The sequence below is a fragment of the Podarcis muralis genome, chromosome 4, assembly GCF_964188315.1.
Source record: "Podarcis muralis chromosome 4, rPodMur119.hap1.1, whole genome shotgun sequence".
Taxonomy (NCBI): domain Eukaryota; kingdom Metazoa; phylum Chordata; class Lepidosauria; order Squamata; family Lacertidae; genus Podarcis; species Podarcis muralis.
In genome coordinates this window covers 68,017,264-68,036,977 of record NC_135658.1, presented here as the reverse complement: position 1 = coordinate 68,036,977, position 19,714 = coordinate 68,017,264, and the positions used below count along the sequence as shown (strand labels likewise).

The following is a 19,714-nucleotide window of genomic DNA, read 5'->3' as shown; positions in this document are numbered from 1 at the left end:
TTGATGTTCCTTAGGCTAATACAGAGGGGTGCAGCGTATGTGTGCAGATATAAACATGCAAACCATGAATAAATAACCAAGGTGCAAGTGTATCTATCTGCGTGTTAACAACAAAAATGTGAGAAAGGCTGGCAGACGTAAGGGACTGTTGCAGCAGCCACAGGAGGGGGAAGGGGGCGACTGGAGCTCTAAACTTGCCATGATCCAAGATGGGAAAGATCCCAATTTGGTGAAAGCAGCTGGGAGTCTGGGGGAGAAGCATTCTGTTGGATGACATAATGTGTGATGCATGGAAAAGTCTTGCAGTAACCAGCTTGCCAAGACACAGGAAACCTGGAGGTAACATTTTTGGGGAAGAGGAAGATAAGGAGAGCCCCTATAAGAGCCTGCTTTGCTTATTGTGTCCACTCTGCACATGCACATTGTAGTTTGACTAATCTGCTTTGGGATTTTTATTCTACTTTTCAAGTACCAAGATTTTGTTAGGACTGGAAGCATGCTTTCTTTTTTTCAACATCGCTAATGTGATCCTTCCTTCCTTCCTTCCTTCCTTCCTTCCTTCCTTCCTTCCTTCCTTCCTTCCTTCCTTCCTTTCTTTCTTTCTTTCTTTCTTTCTTTCTTTCTTTCTTTCTTTCTTTCTGTAAGCTACCAGGCTGTGATTCTGCAAAAAGCAAATAGCACTTGAATTGGTCACGGTGGACTATATATATTTCTGTCAGTCTTAATTGTGTTCTGTTTTGTTATCCTAGAATCTTAGTGATTTGCCCCTAGAAAACATAACTATATTAAGTGACCCCAATGAAGGGAAGCCATTATTTTACATAAAATAAATTTGAGCTACAGGTAATTGCCAATGCACGTTTGGACCAATGGATTTGTACAATAACATTTCTCAAGTCAGTGCATGCTCTGAAAAATTGCTTTGGCATCAGACACACTATAAATAGTAGTTGCTAAATGCAGTGTGTTACAATATGATGGATGACAGCTCTGCCAAAAAGCCATTTTGCCACCATCGAAAGGCAGCTGCAGAAATGTAGTTTCTCATTTATTTATGGGAAGAAATGGTCAAGGGGAAAAAACCCAGCAATTTTCTTTCAAGTTAAAAAGGAAGTACACCTGCAATCTTATTAAAGTAAAAGCAGTAAAATGGGCTATAAATGTTTGGACAAGAAATTCAGTGCATCAGCAATATTTTATTGGCGTTTTGGAAGTTTACACAATTGCACAAATAGGAGCAGCAGTAACAAGTCAATTAACATATCCAGGTTTGTATGCTGGCATCTTCTGCCTGCCCAGATAAAATAATTGCTGACACATGGACCCTGACCTACATAATTAAACACTATTTTAACCACTGTGAATATATTGCACGCTGTTTTGAATTCCAAGAGCCTGCTAGGGCAGATGCCCCATCTTTCTCCTTCCCTAGTTATGCTCTGGGACAGATTACACTTGCTGCTGATATAAGTGTAACAGAAAGCCATATAGAAGGCCCAAAAATAAAAGGAGTTTTAAGAGTACAGCAGCATATGTGGGAACCATAGTGCCTTGGATTGGTTTGATACTGAAGTGCAAACTTCATTTCTCAAATATCGGGTTTTGAAAGTACTGTATTTCTTTTGAGAAGTAAAATATGTTGTAGCTGGAGTCTAGGGAACAGGACAGGGGCATTTAAAATGCAATCTCCCACCTGCATTTTAAACTGGTGCAGCCTAGTGGAGGATAGAACATGTTTCTGCCGCAACAGCTACACTTCATGCAATCTATGTTTGACTGATATCAACTAAAGAAGTGATAGGTCTTCTCTTCTGAAGGTTGTGTATTGTACTTCCTCAGACTAATCAACCACACACCATTGGCCAAGAAATTAAAAAGAAGGGGCAATACTAGCAATGCCAATATTGGGTGTGGTGCTAGGATAACCTGAATAGAATTGCCTTAAGAATTCTCAGTGAGTATGACTGTCTTGGCTTCTTGGCTTCAAAGATTGTTCTGTGCCTCATGATTTATTTTATGAACAAATAACTCTTCAAAATGCAGTCATTAAAAATAAACACAAATCCTTGCATCTGCTTAGGATGGTTTTTTCATGCAGGATTTTATAACAGGATCCTCTCTCTCTCTCTTTTTAAAAACTCAGCAGTACCGATTACTGACAACTAATCACTACCGGGTGCCTGTTCTCAGTGCAGTCCAGCATTCAGAATGATTTAACAGCCTGTAGAGGCCCACAGTTTGGCTGCAACCCGTTTTGCTCCTTTAAGAATGGAGATGAATAGCTAATTTTGCTGCAGAGAATTTGCCTGCTATGAATCACAAATACTCCTTCACTTTGTGACTCTGAGAGTCTGATCAAAACATTGCTGCACACTCTTATACTGACAGAAAGGATTAATTGTTCTTCCTTCTGCTTCTCTCCTTGCCCTGCTTGTCCAACCCCCCAGGAAGGGGAAGAAAGCATTTGCATCATGATTTGGGAAGCAAATTAAGTGCTTTCAGCATGGCTAGGACTGTTTTCATTTCACCTGAAGATTACATTGGTATTGTTGAAATGGCCGGAAGGATTTAGGAAGGAGAGAACTCAGTAGGCAAAAGTAGTTGATGCAACCTGAGAGCACCCAAAGCAAATGAGGATGACACTTCAGCCCGTTATAAAGAATGCATGTGACTAGGGACTTAAGGCACTTCCAGGCGGTTGCTATTTTGAGGTGAAAATCACATACTGACAAATTCTGGTTGCACAATCATTGATTGGGAGGTCTTGTGCAACAACCCCAACCCTCAAAAGATCAGACCTTTTTGTGCTATAAGAAGATGGCATACTTCTAAAGGGGGCATTCAACGGATCCCCCCCCCCCCTTTATTTACACTTTCAAGTTTAAAGATATGTCAAGAAATTCTGGCGGAACACCCATCAGCCCCAGTTTGGATGAGATTCAGGTTACGGGACACAAGCAGATGGTTATTTAACCTCCCTGCAAAAGGAAGCAAAATGAATGTTCAATAAGCAGACTGTCTAATCCAGGCTTCCTCAACCTCAGCCCTCCAGATGTTTTTGGCCTACAACTCCGATGATCCCTAGCTAGCAGGACCAGTGGTCAGGGATGATGGGAATTGTAGTCTCAAAACATCTGGAGGGCCGATGTTGAGGAAGCCTTGCCTAATCCCTTATACACCCAGTAGATTGCTGCAGACTGCGGAAGAATCCTCCTTCCAAAGATCTCAGAAACCAACTCCACAGTAACTTGTAGCAGGGCTTTTAGAGTGGCTGCCCCAGTTCTGTGGAATAGCATTCCTGTCGAGATACAACAGGTACCCACTATCTGCACTTCCTGGAAACAGGTGAAGACATTTTTGTCCTGACAAGCTTTCCCAGCTGCCTAAACCAGTATTTGCCATGTGTTTCCATGTGTCAGGGCTTTCGTCTTGTTTTAAATGCATTTGTGGTTTTTAACTTTTTTATGTGAAACTTGCCTTGCAATGGTGGTTTACAAGGCAATTAATAAGTGTAATAATAATAAAACAACAACAATGAACAGGTTGCCAAGAAGCCCCCCCGAAAGGCTCGTTTCCTGTGTCTGTACTGCATAAGCTGCTTCTGATTTTGTTGAGCCTGCACTTGAACACACATCTACTCAGTCATCTGACCTTACAGATTTAGGAGGCAGCATTTTCTGGAAGTGATGGTGCTACATCTTATACCGTTGGTTTTTCTGGTCAACTGGCAAGCCCTACTTATGTCATGTACTCAAAATGCTTCTTTTAAAGGAAACTGGACTGCAAAGCAAGGGTAAAAGCATTTAGCCTACTACTGCCCAGTTTGCCCACTCCAGTTCTCAGGCCAGCTTGGGATATGCTTTTTTTCTCTGTTTGTGGTCTGAAGACAAAAAGGATTCTGCTAATTCCTGGGGGCCGTAGTTTCTATGGAAATGAGAAAGCAAAATCTGTTCTTCCCTTTGTCAAATATCTTGTCAAGGTTTTCACGAAAGAAAATGAAATGAAATGCGGCTTCATAAACTGATATTACTGTCCAACTAAATTTATGGATTCTGTGACAGAGTGAAATCTCTGAGCTGGCAAAAGTGTGTTTAAAGTGTTTTATCTTGCAGGTTCACTTTTTATTCAATTTGTTTGGCTTATAAACTAGACTGTGTGGGGAGAAAATAGCTGCTTAGACCCATGTAATCGTATCTTCTGCCTGCCTTGATGAAAGTGTGTTTTGCGTATTTTATTAACTACTGTTTGTTTTTCTAAACTCAAAAGGTTTGTCTTATTTATATACTAAGTTTACATGAACTTGTTTGTCTTGTTACCTTGGTTACTGAGGCCCATCTTTGTATAGATTTGTGCCGAGGCAACAATTCTTCTACTTATGGTAGTAACTTGAGTTTAGGTCTCATTTTCCCTTTTTTCTATGCAGAAGAGTTTAAGTAGAAACTACAAAAAACAGCACCTCAACTTCAGTGTATTTTGGTTATCTTTGAATGGATTGTGCTATAAACCTTTTGTCAATATGCAGGAAAGTCAGAAAATCCTACTTTTGTGAATAACAATTTAAAGGCTGCATGCGATGGAACTGTGGGCTCATTATTCATGGTGATAAGCACAGTTGCTTAAGTGATAAGTTTGCAGGATTTTCTCAGTAAGGCAAGTTTTAAGGTCCTAGTTGCTAAGAGATCCTTTGACTTAGCATAAAGTCACAGGTATAAAGTCTTATACCTGTGATTACAAATGAAGCAATGAGTTACATGTGGGTACTCTCAAGGTCACAGATTATTTATTGATAACACAATTATATTGCAACTATATAATAATTTCATTGGAGGCAGCACAGAATAAGAATTTTCATCTGCATTGTAGCTGGGGAAAGAAGGGTTAAACACCCCCCCCCCCCATGCTGCAGTGCCAATTGAAAATTAATTCCCAGTTGCTGGTTTTTTTGTGTGTTTTTTAAGCTGACATGTTTAGCATCACAGGTACCGGTAATTTGGCCATCACAGAAGGAGCAAATGACAGCAAAACTTTCTGGCTTTGATCCTAACTACCATGAATAGATTTCTGCTTGTGGAATAGGGCTTTCCTATCTCCTACTTTTTGCCTAAGTACAATGAGCCAATGCTAAAGAACTCTGGAATTGAGGCCCTAATTCCGAGAAATATTTTATCATAAAGTTATGATTGAATTCAGTAAATGGCATGCATTTGGTGGTGGTCATGATCAATTACATTAGAAAGTTTCTGTTAAATTAGGGTTAATAAGGAGGCATACTAATTTAATTGGGGATTAATAAATCATTAGATTTCCTGATATTAATATGTTATTTAACTTGAGCAACTTAAATATGTCACTATTAATTAAAAGTGTTGTTCTGCCAATTATGCTGTTCATTTTCATTTGGACTTCACCATGCAGTTCAAAAATCTACAAGTTAATATACATAAATCTTGTGCATATTCCATCAGAATTATATTATTTCATTTTATTCTTTTGTGTCCTGGCCCTCACTGCTGGATAAAGAATTGGACCCAGCTTCCCAAAGCCCTAATGCATTAATCAAAACAGTGCATAGGCAAAGCTCAGTTTCCACAGGGCAACAAGTGCAGAAGAGGCAGAGATTCATGGCTAAGAGCAAACTAAGTCACTGATCCAACAAGTGACACACCCCAGTACTTTTCTTTTAAAAGACTGGGTGGGCACAGCATTTAGCATGACATTGTCCCAGGACTGGGAAACCAAATGGGCATACCTCAAGTGGCCCAAAGTTTGTTCATGCCAGCACTGGTGTTTCTGTGTCCTTGGATACAGAGGCAAAGGTGGCACCAGCTCATCAGATTTACTCTCAGTTGCCTCCTTCAAAGGAGGAGATTTCTCATTGGCAGGAGGTCTCCAGTGTCACAGGAAAAGGACATTCCTCTGCTAACCTTCTTGGTCCCTTTGCTGCATCCAGCTCTCCACTCCCTGGACTACTGAACCCCTCTTCAGACTCACCTCCTTCATCATGCTAGGACCCTCCACAGGGTCACCCAGTTCCAATTCTCTAGGCTCCTCCCATTCCACCTCAGGATCTGATGTTTCTCGCCATTACATATCCACAGGACTTATGACATTTTTAAGACATTTGAAACTTTAGACTTCCCAGTCCTGAGTGCTCAAAAGTTTACCCAGTACAGATGACTCCAGTGGAATATAATTCTCAAAATATCATTGTCACAGCCCGTAACAAAAATTGATGCAGTCTATTTAGGATTTTCCCAGCTCCGAAATGTGGCTCTCTGCCAAATGCAATATAATAAAACCATTTGCTTTTGACTTTGAGAAAGGTTGGAAGAGAAGGCTTCACAATTTTAATGGAAAACAGTTGGGTAGCATATTTTGCTCTAGAAGTTGGTTTTGTTTTTGTTTTTTAAAAAAAGAACTCAACCCAAACCCTGAAATAACTTGAATTATCTTACTCTCGTTTCTTGTTTTGTTTGTTTCATTAGAGAGTTGCAATGCTTCCTTGATTACCCCAAATGTAAATGTCAAGATCCAAATGTCACATTATTTCCAGTTCAATTATTTTGAAGTAACTGTTAGGGAAGGAGTGGAAAGAAGAAAAACTGACTGGAGGGGAAGTAAGTTATACACAAGTAACATCTGGAGCCTGAACAGCAGCATTGGCTATAGTAATTTCCTGACATTTCACAGTACAGCATATCCAAGCCATTTACACAGTTACAGTCCAACAAGCCTCTTTGCATGAATGAGTGTGGTCACCTATTTGCATGTCATTGGACTTTCCCCTTTCACATTCGAAGCTGGGAACCTCAGTTGCATAGCAGTTACATGCATGTGTACACAAACACACGCAGAGAAGGGTCTAAGCCAGGGGTCAGCAACCTTTTTCAGCCGTGAGCCGGTCCACCGGCCCCACAGACCTTGTGGGGGACCGGATTATATATATATATTTTGGGGGGATGAACGAATTCCTATGCCCCACAAATAACCCCGAGATGCCTTTTAAATAAAAGCACACATTCTACTCGTGTAAAAACATGCTGATTCCCAGACCGTCCGCAGGCCAGATTGAGAAGGTGATTGGGCTGCATCCAGCCCACAGACCCTAGTTTGCCTACCCCTGGTCTAAGCTTACCAGTGAACTCACTTAGGCAAGCCATTATTCCCGTTCTTCTGATAATGCAAACACCAGTTTTATTTGTATATCCCCTTCCCATATATGCTCAAGGTAGTTTACATCAAACTGACAAAAATATTGCAATGCATAAAATCATAAACAATCAGCCTCCAGTATCTCAATAGTTGAAACATAAATTAATAAGAAGGCAATGCATACATTTCAAAATCCATTAAAGCAACTCCTCATATGGGGATACTGGCCTGTCCTATAGATTTGCTGAGCTAATATTTGCAAAGGTCTTTAAGTACAGTGATCTCTTTGTCTTGTTAAATATACAAGATGTATTTATTATTGGAGTTTATCTCTGCACTTAATTTATATGTGAATGGACATTAATGAGAGGAATAAATAAGAGTTACTTTATTACAACTGTTTAGATTTTCTGTTGACAGCAATCTATGAGCCAAACTGTGCTAGACATTTCAGAGCAGGCCTGAGAAGAACCTCTCTTCGGAAGCTTTGGGGAGGGAGAATTCCCCATTATTCTCATTAATACCAGCCCCTCCCACAGCTGAGGCAGTTTGCATTTTTAAAAACCTGATCTTTGTCTACATGCAATGTCAGGTGTGATAATCGTCTCTTCTCTTGTCGCTAAAGCGACTAGTGAGTAAATTTGCCTGGGATCGCTGCAAAAATGTTAAGAGCATTCTGATTACATGCTACTGGTTTGGGAACTTCCGTTCAGAAGCATTTGAGTACTGTGTACTCTAGTCTTCTAATGTCTAGACCACACAAACACACATGTCTGTATGCATGTATATCAGTTTTGCTGGGCTTACCGGTGTTTTTTCATGATAGATTAGACACATCAGTGCCTTATTCTTCATGATGGAGAAAAGCTCGAGAACATCACCTGAAGGCATATTGGAGTTCTGTTTGTAGACTGAGGTTCAATTTAAGCAGATGTGTTGCTGTCATTCCCCTTAGAATGAAACCTGTCACAGACACAACTAACAAGAATTGTTCATTCCACTTTAGTACAGAGCCCTTCAACCTCAATTAATTTACCATGTGTTTTCACTTCTCCAGCCTACTTTACTCTGCTTTATCTTGTAAACTGCATTTCATTAAGACTCTGCAACTGGGTTCACCGATGCATTTTTATGAGGTGAAAAAATAGCTCTCAGTCTCTTTCTTCTCGGGCCAATTTCTTTTCTAAAGCATAAGCTTGTTGACTAATAACGTAGGAAGATGGCATAAGCACATACCAGCAGTAATGTGAATAGAGAAAAATCCTCAAAGGCTTGTGTTCACACAATTTCAAATTTAGAAGTACTCCACATGAAGGTATGCATTACATATGCAATGCACGATGTGATATGATCTGGACATGCCCATGTACACCTGTACAACTTAAGAGTGATTCCCTTGATGCCCTTTCAGAGTGATTACTAAGTGTGCTGACTCGGCGACATAATTGGCTGGGTCCAACATTTTCATTCTGTGAATAGAAACTTCAGGTTTAAATAGATGTTTTATCCCAATCTTCAAATTAAATTTGCCAGGGTGGCTTCCATACAATAAAAATTGTGTGAGATGTAACGGAAGGCGTTCCCACTCACAGGAGGAGATTCCTACTTTCGTAAGGACCTCTTAACTCACTGAAGAGTTCTTCAGTCAGCCTTGGGCACCCTACAGCAACTTCACTAGTATACACCAGAGAGAGATGAGTTACATTTATGTGGGGTTCAGAAGTATCTGGGAAATTGCAATATAGGGGGAAAAAATATACCAAAGTCCCCAGTTATAAGTCATTATGCACCATTTCTCTGTTCAGGCTTGTAGATGTATTTCTGCTTTCTTGTGTTTAGGTCTAGATGTTCTTCATTTTGTATGAGAAAGGCAAACATGCCTTTGGCATGTTTGTATAAGATTGATTTGACCAAGATCAATTTTATGGAAAAGCTGTATGTGACTTTATTTAAAAAAAGAAAATGGACTTTATAAACAAAAAACAAAAAACAGATCCTTTTCCCCACCTCTTTCTAATTACATTTCTACCATATGCTCATCCAGATGGCTTCTACTTATAGAGCGCTATAAAATGACCTAACTTCAGAGGATTTAATCGCTGAAGAAGCTTATGAACAAATAGAATTGACACTTTGTCAGAAAAGGGGGGGGGGAATCAGAATTCCCCTCCCCTTGCTTTGATGCGAAGTTTCCCATTCACCTGATGCGGTTGTCATATAGCCTATATATTGAGTATATATATTGAGTAAAACGCTGTAAGGATGAAAATGCAGGAACCAGGGCATGAGAGGCACCTGACAACGAAGCAGCCATTTTGAATTTAATCTGGTCTGGGCCTATTTGTTGCCTTGATGTCTGACGACTCCATATATACACCACCTTGAGCTTCCTAGAGAAAGGGCAGAAAAGGAAGATTATAAATGCAGAATTGTGGAAAGGGGAAGTTGACTTTTAGAAATGAATGTTTTTTTAGCTGACTGAGCAGACAAAGTATTAATACAAGAGTCCTCATGATAATTTGCTTTGCTTTGCTTTACACCCTGTAGGCATTTTCCTTAAATGATCAGAAGATGTTAACTTCACGGTACTTATTTGACTGCCAAATACTAATGGTTTGTTGTGTGATGTGAGTTTGTAGATAGAGAGATAAATACATAACAAACACATTATTCCAGTGTTCCTATTTTATTCCTCCTGGTTTTAATACTTTAACAGGAAGGTCTAAGTTGACTTTGAAAAGAGATCTAAATACTATACAAATTTAACAATACAAAATTTTAATCAGGGTAGGATATAGGGTTTTGGAGGGGGTTGTGGTAGTCTAGGAGAAGTCCATCTATCGCTCTTTCCAGGTTCCCTGTCTGGCTGAATGTTTGTAATTTGTGTTGGGTGAGCAGGACAGATTGCTGCTGATCAACCCCATGTTTAGTCCTGGGGAATGTCAGTATTCGTGCTGACACACTTTGGATTTGGTTTTGTCAACCAGGCAAGAAGAGAGGGTGACCTGAAAGTGGGAGATTTTACAACTGTCTCCTTGTCATGGGCAGGTAACATTCTGTTGACACATAGGAATATTCCACACCTGGAAGTTGACTGATCCAGATGGCTTCCAGATAGCTCTGGGGAATTTCCTGGCTGATGGGTGGAATGCCATTGATGTGCTCCTGAACATCTTCTCACACAAAGCTGGTGTCTATTATGAATGCTCTTTATAATACCTACATTTTATAACAGCCTATTTTCAAGAAGCATTGCCAAATCCCTTCCAAGAACCTTCTGATCAGATGAAGTTACCATCACCTATAGTCTGATTCAGTATAAGGCAGCTTTCTAGGTTCACTGTATCACAGCTAAATTAACCCTACCCAGGATCTCAGCATTCTTCATCCAAGATCCTTCCTTAGCATCTTCTCCAACTTGTCTGAATTCAGTTTTCCCTTTCACTATTCACCTTCATCCATCCCACTGCCATCCACTCCACCGCAGCCTCCAAACCTTGGTTTAGGAGACAAAATTTGAATGCAATTTACCAGTGCTGTATCTGCTAGTCCCCCTGTGTGTTATTTACTAGGTAAGAAAGTGTTCATGCTGATGTACTGAAGTGTAACTTTACTACTGTTATTACTCTCTGGAACACTTCGACTGGACTTGCATGTATTGTGTAAACACCAAGAAGGCACAAGGTGAACCCAATTATGAGTGTTCTGCTGATATGTACTTAGGATGTCTTATGTAGATTTGAAGTTTTATTCCTCATTTCTCCAACATAAGATGATGAATTTTAGAGTAATATGACTTTGTCCTCAGTTTCTCACCACGTCACTCTGTCACCTAGGTAGGTAACCTTTAACAGATAACAAACATATATTTTATGTTTCTTTTCCCCTTAGTCACATAACGCAGTCTGCCCCTTTTGATGACCCACGATTAGACAGCTGCCAAATCACACCTCCAGCCCCTCGGAAAGTGGAAATGAGGCGAGATCCAGTGCTGGGATTTGGTTTTGTGGCTGGCAGTGAAAAGCCTGTGGTGGTGCGCTCTGTCACACCAGGTATGGTTCCTTCTATGTTTGAGTAATTCTAAAACTTATGACCTAGCAGAAGATTGGATCTGATTATTGTATGTAACTTACTGCATTATTATTTCAACATTTCTGCTTTCTGTTGAGAATCCTTCTAATGTACAGCCATAATCAACATTAAAGCTTATATTGGTGACTAGGTTGGCTCTTTCCCTCATCCTAAATGAATAGCAGGTGGCACATTACTATCAATCATTCCTCCACTGTGGCTGTCACTTAATAATGGAGAGCAGCATCTCACAGACCTGACCTGCTTTACCTACTCAGTATCCCAGGATCTGGGATATCTTGGATGCTTCTTAAAGCACAAGGACCACACTTCTGGTGTGAAAGGGTAGATGGTTACCTGTGGTTAGGCAGAGCCTTGAGAAGGCAGATGTCCAGCTTCCAGGATCTACTTCGGTCCTTCCTCCCACCCTTAGAACCCCTAGGTCAACCTGCTAGAATCAAGTACAAATGCAAAATAGACATACACTTGGAATTAAGAAAGAGCTCAGGAATTCTTGCTTTCAGGACCTGAACAAAGCTCATAATCCATTCCTATTTTTGCCTTGTTTCTTCATTTCAGCAGGCTAATTTGAAAAGTAAAAAAATAATAATGTTGCTGTTACTTGGAAGTCAGAAATGTTTGATAATCTACTGCAAATCACCCAGTGATCTACCAGTAGACCCTGGTCTAGCTTCTGCCCATTCCTGCTTCGTGTCCCAGTAGGAAATTTCAGAAGTCTGAAATAAGAAGCTGAAATTGATACTAAAACTACTATTGGTACAATTCTTTGATCCGTCAGCAAGTTTTGATTGTATATCTGTACATCTCACGTGGAGGGGACGGATATCATTGCTTTCCCACTGATATTTGATATCTCCAGCGCAAAATGCTGGAAAGAGTGCCACCTCCTATATCAGCTGAGCAGCCCAGAGATCTGCAGAGATGGTCCTTTTGGGTGTCCCACTGGTGAGTGCAGCTCACTGTGTGGTGTAGTGGAATAGGACCTTCTCCTTAGTAGATTCCCAATGTGGAATTCCCTCCTTGCAGTGATGTGGCTGGCCCTTGTACTTCTAGATTTGCAGCATCTAGTCGAATACATGTCTATTCACCCAAGCTTTTGGTGGAAATTTATCATTTTGATTATGATCTTATTATTATGATGTACTGCTGCTGAATCTATTGAAATGATGTTTTTTTTAAAAAAACATTTTCTCACTTGCTTGTTGGTGGTGTTACAGTTTTATGATAGAATCAACAGAACTGTATTGTGTCTGTTGTTGAGATTGGGTTCTGTTTTATATAATATTTTGTAAGCCACCCAGGGATATGCTTTTCATGAAGGGCAATTTAAAAGCAAAGTGAATTAATATTTTTGAACGATTAAAACTCGCCTTCAACAAGGATGATCTGAATGTAGAAGGTACTTCACATCTCCATCATAGTAATATATAATGAATATCTACTATCTGCCCAACAGAGACGTTTTATTGGTATATTTGAAATGATGCATAATCTGTGCTTGAATGTCATATGTTTATAGGGGGTCCCTCTGAAGGAAAACTTATACCGGGAGATCAGATCATAATGATTAATGATGAGCCTGTCAACACTGCTCCAAGGGAGAGAGTCATCGACCTCGTCAGGTAGTTGTTTGTTTTTGTTTTATTTTGAGTAATAAACTACTCTAGCAAGCTGTGGTTTGATAAACACCATTTCACTTTTGCATTCAGTATTAGTAGTATTAATAGGTAGGTAATAATTTTATTGGTTTAACTATAAGCCACAAGACAGAAAGCCAACCCTACCCTCAAACTCAAACCTGAGCTACAAATTCAGGTTTTATACTGCTTTCAAAAGTCATGTGTTCCCTCAAATAATCCCGGGAACTGTAGTTTCTTATGGGTGCTAAAAGTTGTTCAGAGACCCATATTCCCTTCATTGAGCTGTATTTCCCAGATGGATGGATTATTAAACCACTCTGGGAACTGTAACTCTGTGTGGGGAAGAAGCTTTTAAATATTGTATATGGTACATTCATTGTTCCTATTCTACATATATTGGAATTAGGTTGCCCAAGTGTTGGTGATGTTAGGAAAAGATGAAAAACTGTAGTCTGTGAAAAGAAAATATATTTAAAAGCTATCTATGGCTTTTAAAAGGTGTTTTCTTTTTCTTTTCCTCCCCAAGACCACCTGTGACAAGCAGGGGTTTTATACAGGTTAACAGTCTGACTATGGCAGACACAAAAGCTGTCAACTTGAACAAATTACTAGTGAAACAGCTTGGCAGGTGACAAGTATGAAATTAATAGCTAGTTATATGTACTTGTGTATTAGAATCATCTTGACAAAGACAGAAGGATTGTAAGAAAGAGAGCCATGGAAACTGGGAACTTACTGAGGCCAGCTTCAAGGAATATGAGATTATGAAGGAAGAACAAGGAGTTTTGCTGTGAGCAGAACGCCCCTCGGAATTTCTACTTTGTCCTGTTGTGACTTCCGTGATTTTCTCGGCCTCCATAAGAACTGGAGAAATTCGGTTTTTAAATGAAAGCAGAGAGTCTCAGGAGTCTGTACTCCATCCTAGGCATCAGATTCTTTTTATGCTTCAAAGCAATGAATGGTTGCAGGGAGTGTATGCAATCCTGGAGTATATGCAGTTTCCTGCAGGCGAATTCAGGCAGTTGATTGTAGGTCTTTTAAGCAAACTTCTGTCATTCTAGAATCCTAGATGAGCCATGCATTTTCCAGGGCTAATTCTGCGTGTAACCCCTTTGATACCAATTTAGTCAGGCAATTGTAAACGGATCCTGTAAGTGGTACTGAATTCTTGAAGGAATACTGTGATGGTGATGTCCTTACTGTAGAATGCTATCCTTTCTTTCCTGTGTCTGCCTGCCGCTGGGACTTTTGACAGCAGTTGTCTTCCCTTTAATGAGTTTCAGTGAGCTGTATTACTGTTACATAATACTTCATTCCACATAAAGAGCTTACTATCGTCTCAATGGGGACATCTGGAATGATTAGGAAAAGTACAGTACAATCACCACATCATGCCAAAAAGTAATCCATGGTGACAATGTGATGAGGCATCCCTTCTGTGAGGCAACATAGCCCAAGATTATAAATGGTTTGGGTACTTTTATGTATACAGAAATTGGGCTTCCCTTCCTTCCCCCATTCCTGCACCCACAGTTCTCTCTACATGAATCCAAGGGGTATGATTTTTCTGCACAAAATAATGAAAGTTAACAAAATGAAACTATGGCCTGGTTGGCAGGTAATACTAAACCAAACTATGGCTTAATATGAATGAGCAAACATGTTGGTGCACATTTAGAAAACCAGGGCTGCTTCACTCCTCCCCTGCTGCTGCTTTGCTACTGGGAGTTAAGCCATGGTTTGGCTTAATGTTACATGCAAACCTGGTCTCATGCTTTGTCTTTCTCCAAACAAACTATGAGTTTTCACCAGGGTTTGGGGTAGACACACCACAGGGCCCAGGTTTGAATGTATCACTAAGTGAAACCATAGCTTAGCTTCTGGCAGTGTAAAAAGGTAAAGGTACCCCTGCCCGTACGGGCCAGTCTTGACAGACTCTAGGGTTGTGTGCCCATCTCACTCAAGAGGCCGGGGGCCAGCGCTGTCCGGAGACACTTCCGGGTCACGTGGCCAGCGTGACATCGCTGCTCTGGCAAGCCAGAGCCGCACACAGAAACGCCGTTTACCTTCCTGCTAGTAAGCGGTCCCTATTTATCTACTTGCACCCGGGGGTGCTTTCGAACTGCTAGGTTGGCAGGCGCTGGGACCGAGCAGTGGGAGTGCACCCCGCCGCGGGGATTCGAACTGCCGACCTTTCGATCGGCAAGCCCTAGGCGCTGAGGCAGTAAGCAAAACCGGGAAATGCAAAGTGTTTGCAATTTTCTAAACATTTGGCATACCGAGCCAATAACATAATAGCTCTCCTCTAATGCTTCGTCTTATATATATCCACTCTACATATAATTGACTATTTGCTGGCTATTACATGATTACATTATTTACTGCTTAACAGGTTAAAAAAAAATCATAGAAAAGCGGCATGTCACTGAAGCATCTGGTCAGGAACTCTTGTCCTTAGGTATCTACAGGAAAGTAGTTTTTGGACCTAGAAGATTTACAAATGTGATCCTCCAGCTGTAGTCCAAATGTGTATATGAAGTGATATTTTTGAATGTGTGCATTTTGACTCCTGCCTTATGGTAGGAATTTTGACTGAGAGTCTATCACGGTTCTTGTTGATCAGCCTTCTCGTAGGAAAACTCTGGTAGAATGTGAAGTTAAAGGTCTAGAGACTACCAAGTAGATTCATTAAAAAATAATGAACTGTGGTTCATCCACATTTCTCATTTTACTGGGCTCCTGCTATGCTGACCATGCTTAATTAGAGTGTTCGTCGCCTTTTGAAGCCCAGTTGCTCAGATAGTGTTATAGTATAGTTTGCATCGGTAAGCTCTCATTATTCCTTGGCACACTGAAGTGCCCTTCTTCGTGCGTTTTGCTCTGCTGAGTTTCTTTTCCCCCAGGTGAATGACACCCCCCCCCCCCATGGACAAAAAATAAGAAAATGGCTTGCTTATATCAGTATCTGTAAACCAGACTTGTGCTTTACAAGAGGGGCAGAGGTGCTTCTTTTACAAGCAAAGAAACAGGGAATAAGTTGCTTCTAAAAGCCAAGCTCAATTCTTACTATATTATTAAACTGCAGAAGGAGAGTGGGTAACGTGCATGCCAAGCAGCTGAGGTCTATTTAAAGAACCTGCTGTGCTGCTATGTAGCAGCAGCTGCTGCTGATTTTATTATGCTGGTGGTGCCTGTTCTGGTGTCTTAAACTTAATCACGGTATAGTTTGGAATTAGAGTGATTTTAAATATGTATGTGTGGGACGTGGGTGGCGCTGTGGGTTAAACCACTGAGCCTAGGACTTGCTGATCAGAAGGTCAGCGGTTCGAATCCCCGCAACGGGGTGAGCTCCCGTTGCTCAGTCCCTGCTCCTGCCAACCTAGCAGTTTGAAAGCACGTCAAAGTGCAAGTAGATAAATAGGTACTGCTCTGGCGGGAAGGTAAACGGCGTTTCCGTGCGCTGCTCTGGTTTGCCAGAAGCGGCTTAGTCATGCTGGCCACATGACCCATAAGCTGTACGCCAGCTCCCTCGGCCAATAAAGTGAGATGAGAGCCACAACCCCAGAGTCGGTCACGACTGGACCTAATGGTCAGAGGTCCCTTTACCTTTAAATATGTATGTATGTATTTATGTATGTATGTATGTATGTATGTATCAACACACACCATAGCAGACTTCTGCATCCCCCCCCCCCGAAAAAATGCTCCATTTATTCCATGTCAAGCATGCTGCAAAGTGTACAATACAAAATAATGACTGAAGGGGATTTTATGCCTTTAATCGCCAAGAGTGAGGTATGATTTTCAGTTTGTATTGTTGCACACACCCTCGTCGCCAAGCAATGAGAGGCTTCAGGGGTTTGAGCACTTACCCAGGTTTGGTTTCCTTGGAATGAAGGTCAGTGGCAACTGTGGTGTCTGTAGGATATATGGCTTCATTTACACAGATATACAGCTTGAACTAGGGTTGCCACCTTCGTTCTAGCAAGATAAAGGACAAGGCAGTTGGGTTTTTGTTTTTGTTTTCAACCTGGTACTAAAGTGACTTCAAAGCAATCTGTTAGAGTCTATTGCAGCCTAACAGGATGGCCCCTCTGGAATTTGTCGTGCACAGACATACACATGAATTGGTAAATCTGTTTGTGCTTGGCTACCCAGAGCTTAAATGCATGACCTTTCCTGCACCCTTTCAAACACATGCATTTGGAGAGGATCCCTAACTTGGCAGAGAGAGAGAGAGAGAGAGAGAGAGAGAAGACCCAAAATACAGGACAAAACTGTATCAATACAGGATGCAGCATTTTACATTGAAATACAGGACAATCCTGTATTGTACAGGACAGGTGGCAGCCCTTGAGCATTAGATGGAAGGGCTCACTGCAATAACACTCCAACAGATCCTGCCTCCCCAGAAGGCTTCCATGTGGGTTTGCAAAGCCATAGCCATTTTAGCTCAGAGATAAAATCAAGCCTCTCTGTTTCCACCTTCCAGCCCCAGACAACCTCATCTAGGGACTAGCTCTGGCTATTGTTCTTCTGCCTCTAGGTTGATTGAACACTTGACCAGGGGAAGGCCCACCCATTTAACTCTCTGGCAACATGACCTGCTCTTCATTCATGTAAATAGAGTGTGCTTACAGGTCCACCTATGGCATATTAGCCTGGCAAACAAGCTGCTCTGACCAGTTCAGCAGTTCCTTCTACTACAAACTCCCCTCTTGTAGATAGAAAACCACAGGCTTTGTTGAGACCTGCAGGCAACATTGAAACCAGCTGCCAAATCCTATAACGTAATATACGCACGCAAAGAAATTGTGATCCTTTTTGTCCTTTGTGAATGTTTTTCCTTGCACAAATATCCTGAGCAAACAGTGCTTGACTATGTGCTTCTGCTGCTGGATTCCAGGGACAGCTGAGGATACTACTCACTATCCTGCACTCATTAGGTGTAAAAGGGTAAAGGTACCCCTGACCGTTAGGTGTAGCATCCATCTAATGGCCAAGGGGACTTGACTGACAGACCTGTTGGAGGTGATGGAATGAAGTTAGAGATCCACAAATTTGTGATGCTAGGGGACTTAAAGCTAATTCTGCCTTATCTGGCTTAAGCTTCAGACTTTATGGCTATTATGGGCATATCAGCAGTTTGAGGGGTGGAGCTAGGTCCAAAATAATGTATCAAGAATGATACCAGGTGCTAGTTGGATGAGCTGTATATTCAAGTACAGTGGTGCCTCGCAAGACGAAATTAATCCGTTCCGCGAGTCTCTTCGTCTTGCGGTTTTTTCATCTTGCGAAGCACGGCTATTAGCGGCTTAGCGGCTATTAGCGACTTAGTGGCTATTAACGGCTTAGCGGCTTTAAGAAAAAGGAAACAAACTCGCAAGAACTCGCAAGACATTTCGTCTTGCGAAGCAAGCCCATAGGGAAATTCGTCTTGCGGAACGACTCAAAAAACGGAAAACCCTTTCGTCTAGCGAGTTTTTCATCTTGCGAGGCATTCGTCTTGCGGGGCACCACTGTACAGGCCTATATCCGAGTTACTACAGGAGTCAGCCTTTCAGATCTACAAAAAATAATCCAGTAATCTACTCATAGATCCCAATCTAACCTCTGTCTACCCTGTATAGTACAGGCAGACAAGTGGCTGATATTCCAAAGGCAGCATTGCAGTGGAAGGGAAGCAGCTACTCTGTCTGATTTTTTTCCTGAGGAGGCAGCAATTATATAAGACTAGCTGGTCCCCTATTGGCTCCTGGGTCCACGTGGCCTGGGCTGATAGGCTGCAGTACATCTTTCTGGCCATTATCTGGATAGTACTTTATAGCAGCAATATGAGTCCAAAAGTTCCTCTTACCTGAAAACTGCCCATTGGCACAGGGAGTAGAACACTTGACTCTCACTGACAGAGTTCCTGGTTCAAGCCTGTTGGTTCCCTAGGAAAGGTAGTGTTCTTAATGTTTTATAGACCAATCATTGGATGAGTACTTTTTGCTGGGAGAAACTGAAATGGTCTCTCTGAGACTAATTTACTGTTTTAAGAAAGTTTTCAATTTCCCCCAGTTTGCCGCAACATATTCTAATTGCTAATGTGGCACAGTTGAGAACATTTTGATTTCTCATTTGAATCTCTGTGCTGTCAGTTTTATTTCATACACGAGAAAAGTGAGTAACACTCCTCTAAAACAAATTGTCACATTGTTTAGCATATATCCCTATGGTTCTCTGTGTTGTTTTCCCAAACAACTAAAGAACCTGGAGTCTGCATTTGAATCATAAACATGGATTTATTTGACACTAATTGTGCTTGTTGCTGAACACATGAGGTTTCACAGGATGCTGAAAGACTATTATTTCCTTTGACTGCATAGAATTGTGTGAAAGCTCTTAGGTACCTAAAGATAGTAGATACCGTGGTATTTGTGTAGTTCTTTGATATAGCTTGTAAGTTTATAATAAGCAAAGGAACAAATCTGATTTGGGCAATCAACTGACATAAATTCCATACTTTTTTAGAGTATTAGTGAAACTTTTGAAAATAGTGACTAAAAGATTTCATAGAATCATTGAATAAGGGTCATGTCGTCCACCTCCTGGGAAGGCAGGAATCTCAAGTAGATCATGCATGACAGATGGCCATCCAACTTCTGCTTAAAAGCCTCCAAGGAAGGAGAGCCCACTACCTCTTATGGGAGTCTGTTCTTTGGCGAACAGCTCTTACTGTAAGAAAGTTCTTCCTGATGTTTAGACAGAATCATCTTTCTTATAACTTGAATCCATCGTTTCAGTTCCTAGCCTCTGGAGCTGGAGGAAACAAGCTAGCGCCATCC

At 41.1% G+C, this 19,714-nt stretch overlaps 1 protein-coding gene across 3 annotated transcripts in view; it reads left to right on the top strand.

Annotated features, from left to right (window-relative positions):
- Positions 1–19,714, top strand: part of FRMPD4 (FERM and PDZ domain containing 4) — a 292,648-nt gene that overhangs the window by 225,239 nt on the left and 47,695 nt on the right. For all 3 annotated transcript variants that reach the window (XM_077927506.1, XM_028727696.2, XM_028727697.2), the window contains 2 exons: positions 11,044–11,204; positions 12,764–12,866. In XM_077927506.1, coding sequence (XP_077783632.1) covers positions 11,044–11,204; positions 12,764–12,866 — 264 coding nt within the window. The remainder of the gene's footprint in view (positions 1–11,043; positions 11,205–12,763; positions 12,867–19,714) is intronic.